This window comes from Simochromis diagramma, unplaced genomic scaffold, assembly GCF_900408965.1.
Source record: "Simochromis diagramma unplaced genomic scaffold, fSimDia1.1 OVJJ01000585.1, whole genome shotgun sequence".
In the NCBI taxonomy this organism is placed as follows: Eukaryota; Metazoa; Chordata; class Actinopteri; order Cichliformes; family Cichlidae; genus Simochromis; species Simochromis diagramma.
Window position 1 is genome coordinate 1,628,153 of NW_024387398.1, and position 17,193 is coordinate 1,645,345.

A 17,193-nucleotide genomic window follows, 5' to 3' on the forward strand; every position below is an offset into this window, starting at 1 on the left:
TCATGACTCATCGAGTGACCAGGAAATCGGTGGCATGCAGCGTGGCCATGTCACATTTTAGTTCCTGGTTGGATTGCTTGGAACCCCGGCCGAGCAGGTACTAAAAATGTACCTGGTACCAGGTAATATGACATAAAGGAAAACCCTGGCGAGTCAATCTGAGTAGTTACGAATGGAAAAGGGGCTTAACTGCAAGTCTTTGGACTGTGGGTGGAAGCCGGAGTACCCGGAGAGAACCCACGCAACCACAGGGAGAACATGCAAACTCCACACAGAAAGGCGAACACTGAATATAGGACCTTCTTACTGTGAGGCAACAGTGTGCCACAGTGCTTTCTATTATTATTATTATTATTATTATTATTATTATTATTATTATTAAAGTTTTGAACACATGAAGAAAGGGAGGTATAAAAAGGCATGGAAAGTCATGACACAGCTGAAATCTGTCAGCAAACAGAGAACAAAACAATGGCTCTCTCAAGGCCTACAGAAGGACTTCTAAACTCCTGAAGGTTCCAGCGAGCAGTCTTGGACCATATCCCAGACGTGGAAAGAACATCATTTCACCATAAACTGGTCACAACCAGTAGCCAAGGTTTTAGACAGAAGAGTGAAAAGAATTATCAAAAGAATTGTCCAAGAGCCAAGGACCACTTGTGGAGAGGTACAGAAAAATCTGGAATCACCAGTTACAATTGTTTTAAAGAAAACAATAAGTAATGTATTCAACTGCCATGGCCTTGATGCAGACTTACCATGCAAAATTCCATTCATTCATTCATTCATTTCATTTCATTTCATTCCTGAGCAATGAAAACACTTTCACTTTGAAAATTGATAACATGTTCAATATGCATTTTACCCACTGTATTATTTCATTTTGTAATGTCAATCTAAAACTGCTATTTTTTTTCTTTCCCCACTTTACTTTTAAGTGTTTTACCATCACATATGATTAAGCAAAAGCAACATGCATGCACCAGTTGCTGCTATTAACAAGCCTGGCCAATGCAGACATGCTGACTGTTTCAATGTGGAACCGCCTATAAAATTCAGCTCAGTAGCACACAAAACTTTGAGAATGTCTGAGAATGGCCTAAATGTGTGATCACTAATGGCCAGGCTTGGATTATAGTTTCAGGTAATGGTTTTGCTTCTGTACTGAATCAAGCTTGTTAAAACTGTGCAGGACTCTGATATTTGTTCTCTAATAGAAATGATATAGCCTTCATGTTTTTGCAAAAAGTGCTTGGAAGCCAGATCCAATTACGTGCTGATTTAAAATCCCAGGTATGAACTGATGTGTTGAGGAATGTAGTCAAAGAGTATGCTAATCCTAGGAATGAATATCTTCTCTTGGTCTATTCTTCTGACACCCCCCCAGCCTCATCTTTCATGCAACTGGGTGGTGAGAACCAGTGCTTGAAGGCAGCACAAGACTGTGGCTTGTACGAAAAGTGTGGTAACCTACGATCAGAATACGTGCTAGCCTGCACAAAGCCGATGCCTGGTACCAACAGATGTAACCAACACAAATGCCACCGATCATTACGTCGCTTTCTGGAGCGGGTGCCAGAAGAGTACAGCCTGGGTGTCCTGTTCTGCCGCTGCACTGATACCTTGTGTGGTGAGAGGAGAAGGAAAACCATTGTACCCTCCTGCTCCTACCACGACAAAGAAGGTCTGCAACTGAACTGCCTCCACCAGCAAAGCTTCTGTCGCCGAGACGACCTTTGCAGGTTAGACATAAAGCGTAGAGGCAGATGTACAGTACTGTGAGCCACCCCTACTTTCTTTATATTTTGCTTTCAGTGAGCCAGAATATTTTGTAATTTTTAAAGTGATCTTGAGCAATATTTTCCCAGGCTTTCTGAAGCTGTTCTTTGGACATCCATTGATGTATTTGCATATTTCTGTCTAGTACTTGAACCTGACCATTTTCAGACGAAAGTATTTTTCAGTTTTTGCCACTTAATGCTAACCTCTGTATTTTTCAATCAAAAACAGTCACCAAAGAAAAGGAATGAGCCAGTGATGTCTATACATAACAGATGATTACTAAAGAAACATTTTAGTTAGTGTCTTTGAGCACTTCAATACATTTCTTCACCAACTAAATGATTCCCAAAGCGCTATTAGCCCAAAACTCTGTGTATCTTAGCACAGTGTGCAGTTTGACCTTAATAAAATCTGAGGAACCTTGACAAGTAGAGGACAAAAGCAGCAGATGTAAAACAACCTATCTAGAGTAGATAGACAGTATATGAAATGTCCTTAAGAAAACAAAAAGGAAGGGGGGGATCCTGCAAAGATCTGACATAGGACCTGAGAGATGCATCTGTGTCTTAAGTTGATCTGTCTACTCTCGAATCCAACCTCGTCAGTAATGCTCTCAGTGGAAGAGTTGCAGTTAATAAGCCATTCTTAAGGAAAGAAACCCAAAAGAAATACCAAATTACATACGATTTCAACGTAAAGAGTTAAACCAAAGAACAAAAGCTTTGGATTGAAGACCTGTTGCCAATTTTATCAGTATATATGAAGTAGGTCAGGAGAGGTTTAACACTGAGCGTTTACAGTTATCTGTAAAACTTGATGGAGGCTTTGTTATGGTTTGGGGCTACATTTCAGCCAATGAAAGATTTTGCTTCCAATGCCAAACACTTTATTCAGCAATTGACTCTTGTTTCATGTTGTTTAATGGTTTGGATAATTTAAATCTGAAGGAGCAAGCCATACTAGCAGTTTAACAAATTATGATTCCTGTGTCCTCCTTCTATAAATTGACTCCTTATTGCAATAGAGTGGTTGGTGTGTCCCATTGATCCCTGGAGTTATGTTGTCAGGGCCCCTGGTAGGGTCTCCATGGCAGATCCTGGGTGAGCAGTGATTCATACAATCTCTATGCAGCATAACAATTCAAGGGTTCTGCAAACTTTGTCCAGAATGGGGTGGCAGTCATAGGTGGTGATGTTGGTACTTCAATCCCCAGCTTCCAAAACTGACTTGTGTTACACGGAATGCCATCTCGCTGGTGGGGAAGGAGGCTGAGCGAGGTTCGGAGAAACCAATTAGATATAGTCTGGCTTACCTGATCTGGAACCAGTTTTCTGGAGAGGGGTTGGACTCTGTTCCACTCTGGCAAGGCTGGACTGGGACAAAAAATCGGCCCGGGCATTTTGACTAGAGACCGGCCCACCAGGATAAAGATTGAAAATGTGACGTCAAAGGCTTCTGGGAACTTGTGGCAAGAGGTACTAGCGCACGCAGGCGTTCAATTGAACTCAGTTACACAGCGATAAAAAGAAACCCAAAAAATGGCAAGAAGCTGTTGTATTATTAACTGCAATAGCCGGTCGCATGACAGCCACAGGAAGCCGACGGGTAAAGAGATCGGGTTTTTTTTTTTATCGGATTACGTCGTTCAAGAGAAACTTTTTAAGCCATGTTTCCAAAGTAAGAGCCGACAGATGGTCTGGATATACCAAATATAACGTCTCAGAACACTCCAGCTCACAGGTTAGTCTGCTCCAAGCATTCCCACAAAGGTCAGAGTTTTTTAGTAGTTAATACGTCATTTTTCTTAACATAATTGGTGATATAGGTTACAAGCAAGTCTGGCGCTGAACAGAAATTGTCGCGCTATGCTCCTTTATTTATTGTGCATAAATAGTGAATTGTCCTGACACAATATTGCGTTTCGCTTCTGTTATTACCATGGTACATTGACAAAAACGTATACTTTTATTCACAGGATAAAACAGTTGTTTTGTATCACTAATTGCCCAGTACGATTACAGCATACAATATTATTGTCACTGCTACATTTCTGTAATGAACCAGAAATTATTTCCACTACTAATTAATTACCGTTGAGCTCAAAGGTTATATTAATAAACGGTTAACGAATGTGTATTTATGACGACGATTTGTGAGACTGGTAAACTTACCTTTGTTCGTACGATGGTCTTTCGTTCTGCACGGTGCATTTCAAGGTCCTGTACCCATCCGTCGGTAAACTGTACCTGGGCTTGTTGCAGTGACCTGAAGTTACTAAACTTCACGAGTGTATGCACTCACTCCAAGAACCGTATGATTATAAATCTGAGCGTGGTGAAAGTTGGGCAGCACGCTAACGTCTTTTGTCCACTCTGTGTGCTCGTAAGGGTCTGACCCTTTCACTCCTTTGATTTTTTCCTCGTGTCTTTTCTTTGTCTTTTCGTCGAGTCTGTCTTTGTACGGACCGGCATTGTTCTCCTTCGTTTTGTACATAACTTTTTTGTGCGGCAAAGAAAAAACAAGAAGGTATTGGAACCGGAGAATGAACGTTTAGTGGTGCTGCAAATGCTTGCATTTGATGCGGTACTTGGATTGTTTTGCCACGAGTTCCCGGCATGCAATGCGCAAAAATCACGTGATTGCTAAACAAGGGGGAGGGTGCATCCGGCCTCCTCGGCTGTAATTGGTCCAGCCCAGAGTCGATCATGACCAATTGGCCAATCCAACACCTTTCATTATATATACCCTTCCTAAAAAAAAAAAAAAATCCATCGGCCCATAAAAACAAAAAATCGCCAGCGGCCCACCGGGCAAATGCCCGGTATGCCCGATGGCCAGTCCAGCTATGCACTCTGGAGTTACCCTTAGTGAGAGGTGGCAGGCAGCAGTGGGTATACTTGTATGTATAAAGACAAGTGGGTTGCTTTGGGTCTGGGAACAGGTCTTGTCTGTCATCTTCATCCAGTCACTGAAGTTAGGGTTCTAGTAGAGCAGAACAGCTGCTGATTTTGTAATCGTATCATCAGATCTGCCGCCGCATGTTTTGGATACTTGGGTGAAGAGAGGTGCTGAGCTGTCAATTGATCACTACCTGATAGTGAGTTGGATCAGGTGGTGGGAGGAAATGTTGGACAGATCTGGTGTACCAGTGCACTGGGAATGTCTGTCACAGTCATCAAGATCTTCTGTTTTCATCTCTGGCTTCAATTGCATTTCAAGGGAGGCCGACAACATTAAGTCTGAGTGGACCATGTTCTGCACCTCCACTGCTAAGGCTGCTGCAAAGAGCTGCAACTGAAAGGTTGTTGGTTGTTGGTGTCTGTGACAGCAATCCCAGAACCAGATGGTCGATATCAGAGGTGAAGGGAGCCATCAGGTTGAAGGAATTTTATTGGGCTTAAAGACTGTGACTGTGTTAGACTGTGGGAGTCCAGTGGTAGCTGACAGGTACTGGCAGGCCAACGGAGTGTGGCACTGATGCAGAGGAGGAGGGGGACAACTCGCTAATCACTGGGGTGAAGTCACTCACGTAGTTAAACAACTGCATAGTGGCAGGCCTCCTGGAGTGGATGAGAGTTCTTGAAGACTGTCGATGTAGGGCTGTCCTAGCTGACACATCTTTGCATTGTCATGTGGAGGTCTCAAATGGTTCCTCTGAATATGCAGGCTCAGGTGGTGGCTCCTATCTTTAAGAAGGGGGGCTGGAGGGTGTGCTCCAACTACAGTGGGATTCTTTGGCCTTCTTGAGAAGGTTTATGCAAGAGTAATGAAAAGGCAAGTCCATCTGTTAGTTGAGCCTTGGATTCAGAAGGAACAATGCTGTTTTCATCCTGGTCGTGGAACACAGGACCAACTCTTTATCCTCTTAAGGATATTTGAAGGGTGTATGTTTGCCCAAGTGGTCTATATGCATTTTGTGGACTTAGAAAAGGCATTTGCCCAGGTCCCTTGTGGGGGGTGCTTTGGTAGTATGGGGTGTAAGTAGGACTCATTTCCGGTGGTTGCTGGACTCCCCTGAGCTGCCCTTTGTCACTGATTTTGTTCAAAGTTTTTATGGATAGAACAGCATGTAAAGGGCAGCCAAGTAGTGGAGTTTCTCCACTTTGGTGGCCTGAGAATTTAGAATTAGCACCCCCAAGTCTGAGCTGGAAAAAGTTGGCATACACACTCTGGATCAGGGACAACTTACTGGCCTAAGTGGAGGGGTTCGAGTATCTCGGGGTCTTGTTCATGAGTTAGAGTGGAACATAAGGCAGATGGATCCGGGAGGTGTCTGCACTGATGCAGGTGCTGTACTAATCTGTTGTGGTGAAGTGAGAGCTGAGTGTTAAAGCATAGCTATTCATTCACCAGATAATCTAGGCTCCTACCCTCACCTATGGTCATGAGCCCTGATTAGTGAATGAAAGAATGAGGTTGTGAATACAAGTGTAGAAAGAGAGCCCAGCCACAGCCCAGCCAAAGGGTGAGGAGCTCAGTCATTCAAGAGGGACTGAGTAGCTGCTGCTCGTCTACGCAGTTGAGGTGATTCAGGAATCTAACTAAAATGTCTTCTGTACACCTTCTAGGTGAGGTGTTCTGGGCATGTTGTACCAGGAGGGGGGCCCAGGACAGACCCAAGACTTCCTGGAGAGATATTATCTCTCAGCTGTCTTGGGAATGTCCGTATGAGCTGAAAAGGGTGGCTGGGTGAGGGATGTCATGGCTTCTGTGCTGAGACTGCTGCCTGAACTCAGATAAGCATCAGGAAATGGATGGCTGATGGATGGAACAAACAGAGGCCTCAGTAGCATGTGAAAGAACCATAGACAATGACAACAGCCTGGCACTTCTAATGCTCAACTCATCCTGGTCACCAACTTGGTTACACATGGTTCTGTTTGAAGACATGTGAAGCTAGAGAGACCAACACCCATAGTGAATTGTCTTCCAGGGGCCAGAGCAGGGGACATTAAGGGAAATTTAAAACTGCTGGCTGAGGGTAAACGTAAATTCCAGAAAATTATAATTCATGTCAGCAGTAATGACACCTGGTCATGTCAATCAAAGTTGACTAAAATTAATCTTGGATCGTGTGTAACTTTAGCAAAACAATTTCAGACACTGTAGTTTTCTTATGCGTACCTTATGCTGTCCGATAACGACTGACACATTTAGCTGCATGTTCTCCTTATATTGCTGGATGTCTGAGTGGTGTTCAAAAAAGGATGTGGGCATTATAGCTAATTGGTAAACTTTCTGGGGGAAATCTGGTCTGTTTAGGAGAGATGGCACCCATCCACTTTGGAGCAACTCGCATTTCTAGGAAGATTAAATGCAATTGTCACAGGACGGGGTGCAGAAGTTTTGCACTCCAGCTTGTTAATCAAGCAAAGACCCAGACAGTTTACATTCATTCATTTATTCCTAATGTTTAGCCTTGTCCACCCTAGCTGGAAAACTCAAAAAACAGTTTCATTAGTTGTCATCTATCCACCACCTGAGCCTTATTCAGAGTTTTTGTCTGAATTCAAACTTTTTATCTGATTTAATGCTCATTTCAGATAAAACAATTATTGTGGGTGGTTTCAACCTCCTTATAGAGACTAAAACTAGCAGCTGCGCAAAGAAGTCCTACTATTGATTAATGCTTCAGTCTTAAACATGATCAGCCTCTCTTTTAATCAGCTATGTACAACAGGCATAACAGCTTATAGCTAATTATAGGCCAATCATTAACCTTCCTTTCATATCAAACATCCTTGAAAGAGTAGTTGTCAAACAGCTAACAGATCATCTGCAGAGGAATGGTTTATTTGAAGAGTTTCAGTCAGGTTTCAGAGCTCAGCACAGCACAGAAACAGCTTTAGTGAAGGTTACAAATGATCTTCTTATGGCCTCTGACAGTGGACTCATCTCTGTGCTTGTCCTGCTAGACCTCAGTGCAGCGTTCGATACTGTCGACCATAATATCCTATTAGAGCGATTAGAACATGCTGTAGGTATTACAGGTACTGTGCTGCAGTGGTTTGTATCATATCTATCTAATAGACTCCAGTTTGTTCATGTAAATGGAGAGTCCTCTTCACACGCTGAGGTTCCACAGGGTTCAGTGCTAGGACCAGTTCTGTTTACGTTATACATGCTTCCCTTAGGGACTATCATCAGAAGGCATAGCATACATTTTCACTGCTATGCATCCAGTGATTGAAACCCTTGTTTTTCTTTAGTGAGGGAGATGCACTATTACACTGCCTCCACCAAAAGTGGTTACCATATTGTTCCAGCAGTCAATATAGCATTCTCTGCATCTTCTCTGCCATAGGCAGAATCTGGACTCATCACGCCACATAAAATTTCTCCACATGTTCACTTTCCAGTGCGCACGTTGCCAACACCAGCACAAATTGTGAAGGTCAATCAGCAGGCCTCCTGGCACCCTTTTGAAATCACAGATTGGCTGTGTGCAATCAGAGAGAAATCAGTCATGTTGTCCTGCAAACCTTGACTGCAAATCTGTAGAAGGTCCTAGGTGGTGAGAGTTGACATGGTCTGGCTTTGTCTTCTTGGGAGTGGCCCACTTTGCAGCGTGTCTCTGACATCCCCCACATATATGGACGTGAAACTTCTATTTGGAGATGGTATTAGGGCTCACTCCAAATAAAATTGAAGCTTGGTGTTGTGGAACACCTGCTTGAAATTGCCCTACGCATGGGCCCTGTCCACGTCTATCAAACATGGCATGTTTGAAGGAGACACCAACTGACTGCTGTAGCAGGGTCCACGTTCAGAGGTGCTATTACTGAGGTGCCAATCAAACACCTGATCATCAGCTGGTGTCTACAGCAACAGAGGATCAAAACAAGAGTCAATAACAGAATAAGCTGTTTAGTATTTGGCAGATAATATTTGGCAAATATTTCATGGGTGCAACCGATATACTCAACTGCTCAAACCATAAATGCATTTTCTTTACAAATGTGACGCCATTTAATGGGAAATGAACAGGCTTTCTAAAGACAGATGCTTTTTTGCTACAGCAAAGAAATAATCAGCCAAAGACAAATTTTCTTATTTTTTGTGCTAAGTTTATTATACATAAGAAAGTGTTGTGTAAGTTAGTCTTGCCTGCTTTTAATGTTGATATTGACTGTTTGTTTGTGTTGTTGCCAGGTCCAGACTGGCTGATTTCCTCAATAACTGCCAACCGTCTCATCTGACAGCCAGCGGCTGCCTGAAAGATTCAGCAGGCCTCTGTCTCCGAGCCTATGCCGGACTCATAGGTACTAAACACACGGGGAAGGAGGGAGAAAAAGATGAAAAAGCCTACTGCCTGACCAAAAAATAGAAGGCTGCAAGTGTCGGATTTGGCACGTTTGTCATTTTTATTACAGTTTCAGAGAAATTTAGAAAACATAGAGCCCTTAGTTACTTTTGAAGTGTAACAAACAAGAATCATGAAACACACAGTATGGACAAAACAATGAAAAAGAGGAAAAAGAAAAGGTAACGAATCTGAGTGTGAGTGTTTTAACCTGTCCCATCTGACAGTTTAAAAACATGTGCATTCTACAGTCCCTCTCTTGATGTTGTAATCTATCTCATCAATAGTGTTTGAAACATTAAAATTTACAGACATTTATTTACTTGCTTATCCATGCCGGATCGCAGGGCAGCAGCTGCACAGAAGCTTAGACCTCCCTCTCCACAGCCACCTTCTTCAGCTTATCCGGGGGAAGCATCAAGGCGGTCCCAGGCCAGCTGAGACATGTAATCTCTCCAGCATGTTCTAGGTCTTCCCATGGGCCTCCTTCCAGTGGGACATGCCCAGAACACCACACCCAGGAGGCACCTTGTAGGCATCTTTGTCAGATGCCCAAACCACATTAACTGGCTCCTTTCGATACGGAGGAATAGCAGCTCTACCCTGAGCCCCTCTCAAATGTCTCAACTCCTCACTCTAACCAGCCACCCTTAGAGAAACCTCATCTGCTGCAATCTCATTCTTTCGGTCACTACCGTAAGCTTGTGACCATAGGTGAGGTTGATGGCGTAGATTGATCGGTAAATCGAGATCTTCGCTTTTACAGTAAGCTCTCTCTTCACCACAACAGAGTAGCACAGTGTCCCCTTCACTTCTCAACCCGTCTGTCAATCTGTTGCCACCATATTCTGTCACATGTGACCCCGAGATACCTAAGCTCCTCCAACTGGGGCGCCAACCTGTCCCCAATCCAAAGTGGGATCTTCATCCTTTTCTAGCTGAGGACCATGGCTTCAGATTTGGAGGTCCTGATTCACATTCCCGCTGCTTCAAACTTGGCTGCAAACTGCTCCAGTGTGAGCTGGAGGTCACCCCCAGATAAAGACAACATAACCACATCATCTGCAAAAAGCAGAGATGAAATTCTGGGACCGTTAAAGTTGAAGCCTTTTACATATTTAAATTGGACACTGGCGCAGGCTTTCATGCATGTTTCTCACACAGTACAATGGTGTTGTCAGCTTCTTCGTCGTTGCTATTGGTTGCAACCAATCTGGTTCTCCTGGGCTTTGTTATGATGTTTGTGTTCTGGTGATTTGGGCGAGCTTGATGGGGGCGGAGATGTTCTTACAGCACAAATTAACACACAACCTGGTGTTATCTACGCTAGTGTACTCACCGTTGCTTGAAAGTTCGGTTTCCGGGTCTCATCATCACTTTTAGGGGTTTGGTTATTATGCTGATTAGTAGCACAACGTCACAAATGTGCATGTTGTTAAATACCCCAACTCTTTCATCTTTGGACTGAAGGAAGAACAACACTCGGCATTTAATGCTCAATCAACAATCTCTTTAATCAATATTCCATACAATACAGTGTCTGACTGTTTCTCACATTCTTATAGCTTCGGCCCCCCTCCAAACTAAGCATTCACATTCTTTCTCTCTCAGTAAGCCTAAGTTATGACCTTGGCTTCCTGTTCAGTATGTTTTGTTCTTTCTAATCAGAGAAATAAGGCCATGATTCTAGATAAACAGCAGTCCCAGGCACAAACACATACAAAGAGCTCACTCTTTAATCCTTTTCTGACACATCAGTACTATGGCCATGCTGGCTTGAACAGACACTAGTTTATGATCGTTCTCAAAGTCTCATTGCACAAACCGAGCTAGCCTGCCAGCGGTACAAACCCATACTTACAGATTGGTTTCCTTTAAAAAGAACATATACATTGAAAGAGCAGTATCAAATAAGTTACATTTGTTATCAACATTACAGTATTGTGCCAGTTTTAACATGATCCCAGAAAACTACATCTGAATCGTAGACACGTGTTACAATATTTGTTCACGTGTCTGTAGTGAAAACCTTATTGTATTCTAAACTGAGGGATGGATACTAGTTTCTGTTATTTCTATCCATGTTCTATTCCAAAGTAGTTTATACTTGCCTGTTAAGTAACTTACACGAGGGCTCCAAAAATGTTGATATTAAATGGATTAAGATATCTATCAGAACAAATGGAAACTAATGTATCAAATGTTGAAATGTTCTTTGTGTGTGTGTTTTGCACTGAGTCGTGTTTTTTTACTGCCTGTTAAAGTGCTAGCTAACTTCCAAAATGCAAATTTGTGGCTTAAAAATTGACAAGGTAGTACCAGGAAACTCTAGGATCTGCAGAATTTCAATATCCTTTGGTCCTTTAAATGAAGGTCATTAAGTGGTTGTTATGTTGTTCTGCAGAAGACAAAACCAGTTTCAATTTCGTGCTCAATCGTTCTAAGTAAAACTTTATGTAGAAGCCAATAAATGCTTGAAGTCTCTTAGAACATAGTCTCAAAGATTGATAATCATTAAAATGTAAAATCCAGAACCTTTGATCTGCCCACAGCGAAGTTTCTGTGACAACACCTTGACCTTTTAAAACCACAGGTACCATCATGACGCCCAACTACATCAGTAACAGCTCTGCAGATGTGTCGCTGTGGTGCAACTGTGAAGGCAGTGGCAACCAGTGGCAGGAATGTCTGAAACTGCAGCGCATCTTCACCCACAACAGCTGCCTGCGTGAGTCTACAGTACATACGTTTCATATACAGCAGTCATTTTCATTCCAAATAGCAGGATGTAACAAGTTTGACTAACTTGTTTGTTACCCCTCGTCTAAACTGTTTACAATATAATTCTTTAATTTTTGTTTTTAAAATGTTTGACAGCCATGATACATAAATTAAATATTTTACATGAAATAAAATGAAAATGCAACAGCAAAAAATGCTGTTTATCAAATAAATGAATGAAAACTAGGCCAGTCCAATGCATACCTACTTGTCAGAAAGAAAACGACTGCTTTGATGAATCTTACTTTAAAAACATTTCCTCATGAGGTAGCATAAGCTACGCTTTGCAGCCAATTTTTCTAATGTAGCCTAAAAATATATAAAAAGTAACAGCTTATGGTTTAATGGTGTCCCATGATGCTCTGCATGCAAATGCAGATGTCTTTTACACTAAATCATGCAAGTGTTTATATTTCTGGGATGGTTTGAAAATAGACACACTTTAAAGACTTGACACACAATTTATTTTGATAATGTCTGCTTTAAACAATGCATCTGAGGAATTGTGAAAACAGCATTAATGTGTGTTACTATCAAAGATATATCAAGATTCAGATCAAAGGAAATAAAGGGAAAAATGACTGTGACACTGTCTGCTGGATCAGTCTGGGTGGTTGTCTCCAGCAGTGGCTTACTCAGCATGAACTGAGCTCTACCTTTTTTAAAAAGGCAGCTACATGCTGCAACCTTAGCAGTCAGGAGAGTTTTACAGATTGTCTCTGCAGGTTTGTAGGGTGTGAAAAGAAAAATCTGCAGGATAAAGCCCCTTCAGCTGTCATTCAATCACAAGAACTGTCAATAATGGTGTCCATACACAATGGCCATAAACGTCTAAACACTAAAGCCTGGATCTATAAATCAATGTATTGTCCGTAAATCATTGTAATTTATCTAGCTGCCAACTGCTCTAACAATAAAGCTGCCCAATAGATGTTTTTTCATGCCTACACAGATGGAGTGTTGCAGACCTGTGCACGCACACACACACACACACACACACACGCACACACACACGCACACGCACACACACGCACGCACGCACACACACGCACACACACACACACACACGCACACACGCGCACACACACACACACACACACACACACGCACACACGCACACACAGAGTGATGTGCTTGTTTCTCCAAGCAGGTAACTCCATCAGCTGGATGGGGAGCCTCGGCTTGCTGCCTGCAGACATCACCCAACCTCCTGCGCCTAGACCCTCCCCGCTGGTTCAGAAGGATGAGCTGCTGAAGAATAACCACCTGCCTGAGCACAACAACATTGTGAGTACGCTAAAGCTCATCACCGCTCATCACTGCTGCCACATTTTAAATTACCTTTCAGACTTATCCTAAAGCCTTCTTGCTATCTTTGGTCTAAGCCCATCAAATCACTGTCACACTTTTATTTATTATGTGGTTATCTCTGTTGCTGGGCTTTTATACCTCAGTTATTGTGTTAGTCCTCCATTTTTACTGGTTTAAAACTATTGGCCTGTAAAAATCAAGCTGATATCCTTTCAGTATTTATTAAATCTTTCAATTTAGCACAAGAAAAACCATCATGGGGGTCCTCAAAATGGGTGAGCTACACTGTTGTGCCACTTGTATCTCAAATAATACTCTCACACGTATCTATATATAAATATATTTAGATATCTATAGAAATCTTGGCTCATGAGGTCAAATGTGTCTTTGAGATATTGGAAGCTTATGAGTAATTGTGCTGTAATCCCCTTTAGTGCCAACCATTTAAGCTGGAGTCTAATTTTCCTGGTATGAATGTGTTGTCGTATAATATCCATTTTAATAGTAATAAATCCATTTCCAGCTTTAGAAGTTTTACTACCGTGTATCATTTTTCTAGAGTAAATCTGACTATAGGATTAGAATTTTCTTCTATTGAAACTTTGATCTTACTCTCCCCAATACTTCTTTGGATTGGAAAATTGAATATGGAGGTCTCTATTTCTATTTGGTGTATTCTGTATTACATTACAGTTTTTTACAGACACTAGGACACATTTCTCAATACTTAGGTCATGTTTGCAAAACTCCTCACACAGTGAGCACAACAGAAGTCTATGTGGGCTAAACTGAGGACCAGTTATCATTGTTTTGGCACAAAATGCATTCAATGACTACATCTCTCAAATTTCATGAATTATCTTCTCACTCAGACACAACAACTGCCAAAAATCTTTGTACAGACAGGACATTTTGCATGTGCTTACATACTGTTTTCAAAACTGTTAAACTTATGGCCAAAACAATAACACAATGCAAAACTTGAAAAGACAGCAAAATCCAACAGCAATATTTTATTGAAACATATTTCCAATCTAAAAATGCAGTTTAACCAGCCACAGCTTATTCCCATTGTCTACACAGGTGTTACACCTTCAATTTCAGTACAAAAGGAGACAACTGCTGAATAGGTTTTTTTGTGATGTAAACATGGACCCAGCCAGAAATGGAGAAGACCGAGTAGATTAGCATTACTATTGTATGTGTATCAGTGGATGGTGTGTATACAAATTCTTGTATTTTGGGATTACTTAGTGCAAAAAAATAAATATACATAAACAAATATTAACGAATTCTGCATGATGTCTGATTCATTCCAGTAACATATATTGAAATTATAAACAGAGATGTGTCCTTGTTTTACACAAGAAAACACTGTGTAATGCTACATGTTGTTGGTGTTTTTTAGGTCATTGTTTTGTGAGTGACAAAGTGTGTTTGTCGGCTGTCAACCTTTGCTAGTGTTCTGGAAGAATGAGTTTATTTGAGACCTGGATGAAGTGTTTTGGTAGTTGTAGTGCATTTTGAATGTGAAATGAACTGCTTTGCCAAGCTGACGGTCAGTTAGGAGGATTGTGTGAAGAGTTTTGCAAAAGTGACCTAAGTATTGGGAAATGTGTCCTAGCGTCTGTAAAAAACTGTAATATACCAGAATGTGTAACTGAGCTGCATCAAAATAGTTTTTTAAATAGGGAAGAGCCATCCCTCCTTCAGTCTTAGGTAGCTGTGATGTTGTAATGAATCCTGGGTTTCCTTCCTTCCCAAATAAATCTAGAAATTTATCCCATCTATGAAAATGTGCTTGTGGTGCTTGGCAGGGTTAAACATAAATATAATAATTGTGCTGCTAGATTCACAGGATATGTATTCCATCTATCAAGGTCTTTTTGTATGTCTGAGTCAATTGGAACGTAGTTGGTATAAGGACGCTAAGTTTTCAGTTATGTTTATAACTAAAAACTTAGATATTGTTTGTTTGCATTCCAGTTTGTTTTCAATTCTTGGAGCTTTTGGTCTTGGATACAATTGAATAATAGAAGTTGAATCTTTTTAATATTTCTCTTGTAACCTGAGTATTTTCCTAATGTGTTTAATGCTTGCCTTAATTTAAAAAAGGAATTAACTGGGTCTGTTAAACATATCATGATATTGTCTGTGAATAAACTAATAGTGTGTACTTGGTTATTGATTTTGATCCCTGAGTTATCTTGCCTAATCATCTGAGCCAGTGGTTTAATATATAGGGATGGAAACTGATAAGAATTTAGCAATTCCAATTCCATTATTGATATCGATTACTGATTTGATTCCTTATCGATTCTCATTGACTCCACTTTGAGAGTCACCACCATCCCTAAGCAGCATATCAAAGACATTACTTTCATGCAAATTAATTACATGCTGTGTGGTCAAATGTTTGTGCACGTTGGAGGTGTTTCCCCTCTTTGTTATGGTCAGTGTGGGGGTCATTACTCAAGAAAGTAATTGCACATATTACACATATTACACAGAATACATGACTTAAAACTTTTCACTTTTCTTGCAGTACGTTACTTAATTACACCCCGAAAAAAGACATTCGTTATACTACTCGTTATGTTACTCTCATGTTGCTCTGTAAAATTATCTGAAACACACTATTGAGGACACGCGGGATTTTTCACTTAGTATTTAGATATGAACACAAAGCCGACAGCACACAGGAAAGATGGAAACCAGCACAAAGACACTTTAAAGTGATAGTCACGGTGATTCTGCTTTAGAAACATGAACAGGCAGGAGGCTGCGGCCTGACTGCTCATCAATCAATCAATCAATCAATCAGTCTTTATTTATAAAGCACTTTTCATACAAAAAATGTAGCACAAAGTACTTTACATAGTTAAAAGCAGCCCACCCCACCCTCCAACTCACTCCCCACACTCTCATTAACATAAATGATGTGAATACACACATACACCCCCCCCCCAGCTTGTTACCCGTTGAAGTTCAGCACTTTGTCACGATGCTGGGTTTGGGGTCTGCGTTTACCCTGCATTCTTGGCTAGCTTAGCGTTAGCATGCTGTCTGTGCCAGTGCTTGCGAAGAGCTTGTGAAGTTGCATTAATAGCATAATGCAGTTGTTCCTGACCTGGAGCAGTCTCCACTTTACCAGCGCACTTCATTCTTTTGTGCAATAAAAATAAAAGTAATGTCCATATCCACGCTGGATACTGCTCCACTATTTTCCTCCTCCAGCACACAAACTGAAATCAGCTGTTTGTAGCGAGCGTGCGAGAACTGATAAGTGGGACTGATACCCAGGCAGACTAACAATGCCGGAGAATTGGGCTGCTGGAACCGGTTCTCGACTCCCTTCCCTATTACAGGTGAAACTTGAAAAATGGAGAATATCATGCAAAAGTCCATTTATTTCAACTTAAAAGGTGAAACTAATATATGATATAGACTCATTACATGCAACACTAGATATTTCAACCCTTTATTTGTTATAATTTTGTTCATCATGGCTTACAGCTTTTGTAAACCTCAACTTCAAAAACTCAGAAAATTACAATATTACATGAAATCAATAAAACAATAATGTTAAATGTCGGACCTCTGAAAAGTGCAATCATGCATATGTACTCAGTACTTGGTTTGGGCCCCTTTTGCATGAATTACTGCCTCAATGCAGCGTGGCATGGATGCTATCAGCCTGTGGCACTGCTGAGGTGTTATGGAAGACCAGGATACTTCGATAGCGGCCTTCAGCACTTCTGTTCGGTCTCATGTCTCGCATCTTTCTTTTGGCAATGCCCCATAGATTCTCTGTGGGGCTCAGATCAGGAGAGTTTGCTGGCCAATCAAGCACAGTAATCCCGTGGTCACTGAACCAGGTTTTGGTACTTTTGGCGGTGTGGGCAGGTGCCAAGTCCTGCTGGAAAAGTCTGCATCTCCATAAAGCTTGTCTACAGAAGGAAGCATGAAGTGCTCCAAAATGTGCTGGTAGACGGCTGTGGTGACTCTGGACTTAA

At 41.5% G+C, this 17,193-nt stretch overlaps 1 protein-coding gene across 1 annotated transcript in view; it reads left to right on the plus strand.

Moving 5' to 3' along the window:
• The window catches only part of LOC120720607 (GDNF family receptor alpha-4-like), an 84,839-nt gene that overhangs the window by 50,950 nt on the left and 16,696 nt on the right, over positions 1-17,193 (plus strand). Inside the window, exons 4-7 of the mRNA XM_040010348.1 lie at positions 1,388-1,742; positions 8,935-9,044; positions 11,679-11,813; positions 13,017-13,153. Of these exons, the coding sequence (XP_039866282.1) occupies positions 1,388-1,742; positions 8,935-9,044; positions 11,679-11,813; positions 13,017-13,153 (737 nt within the window). The remainder of the gene's footprint in view (positions 1-1,387; positions 1,743-8,934; positions 9,045-11,678; positions 11,814-13,016; positions 13,154-17,193) is intronic.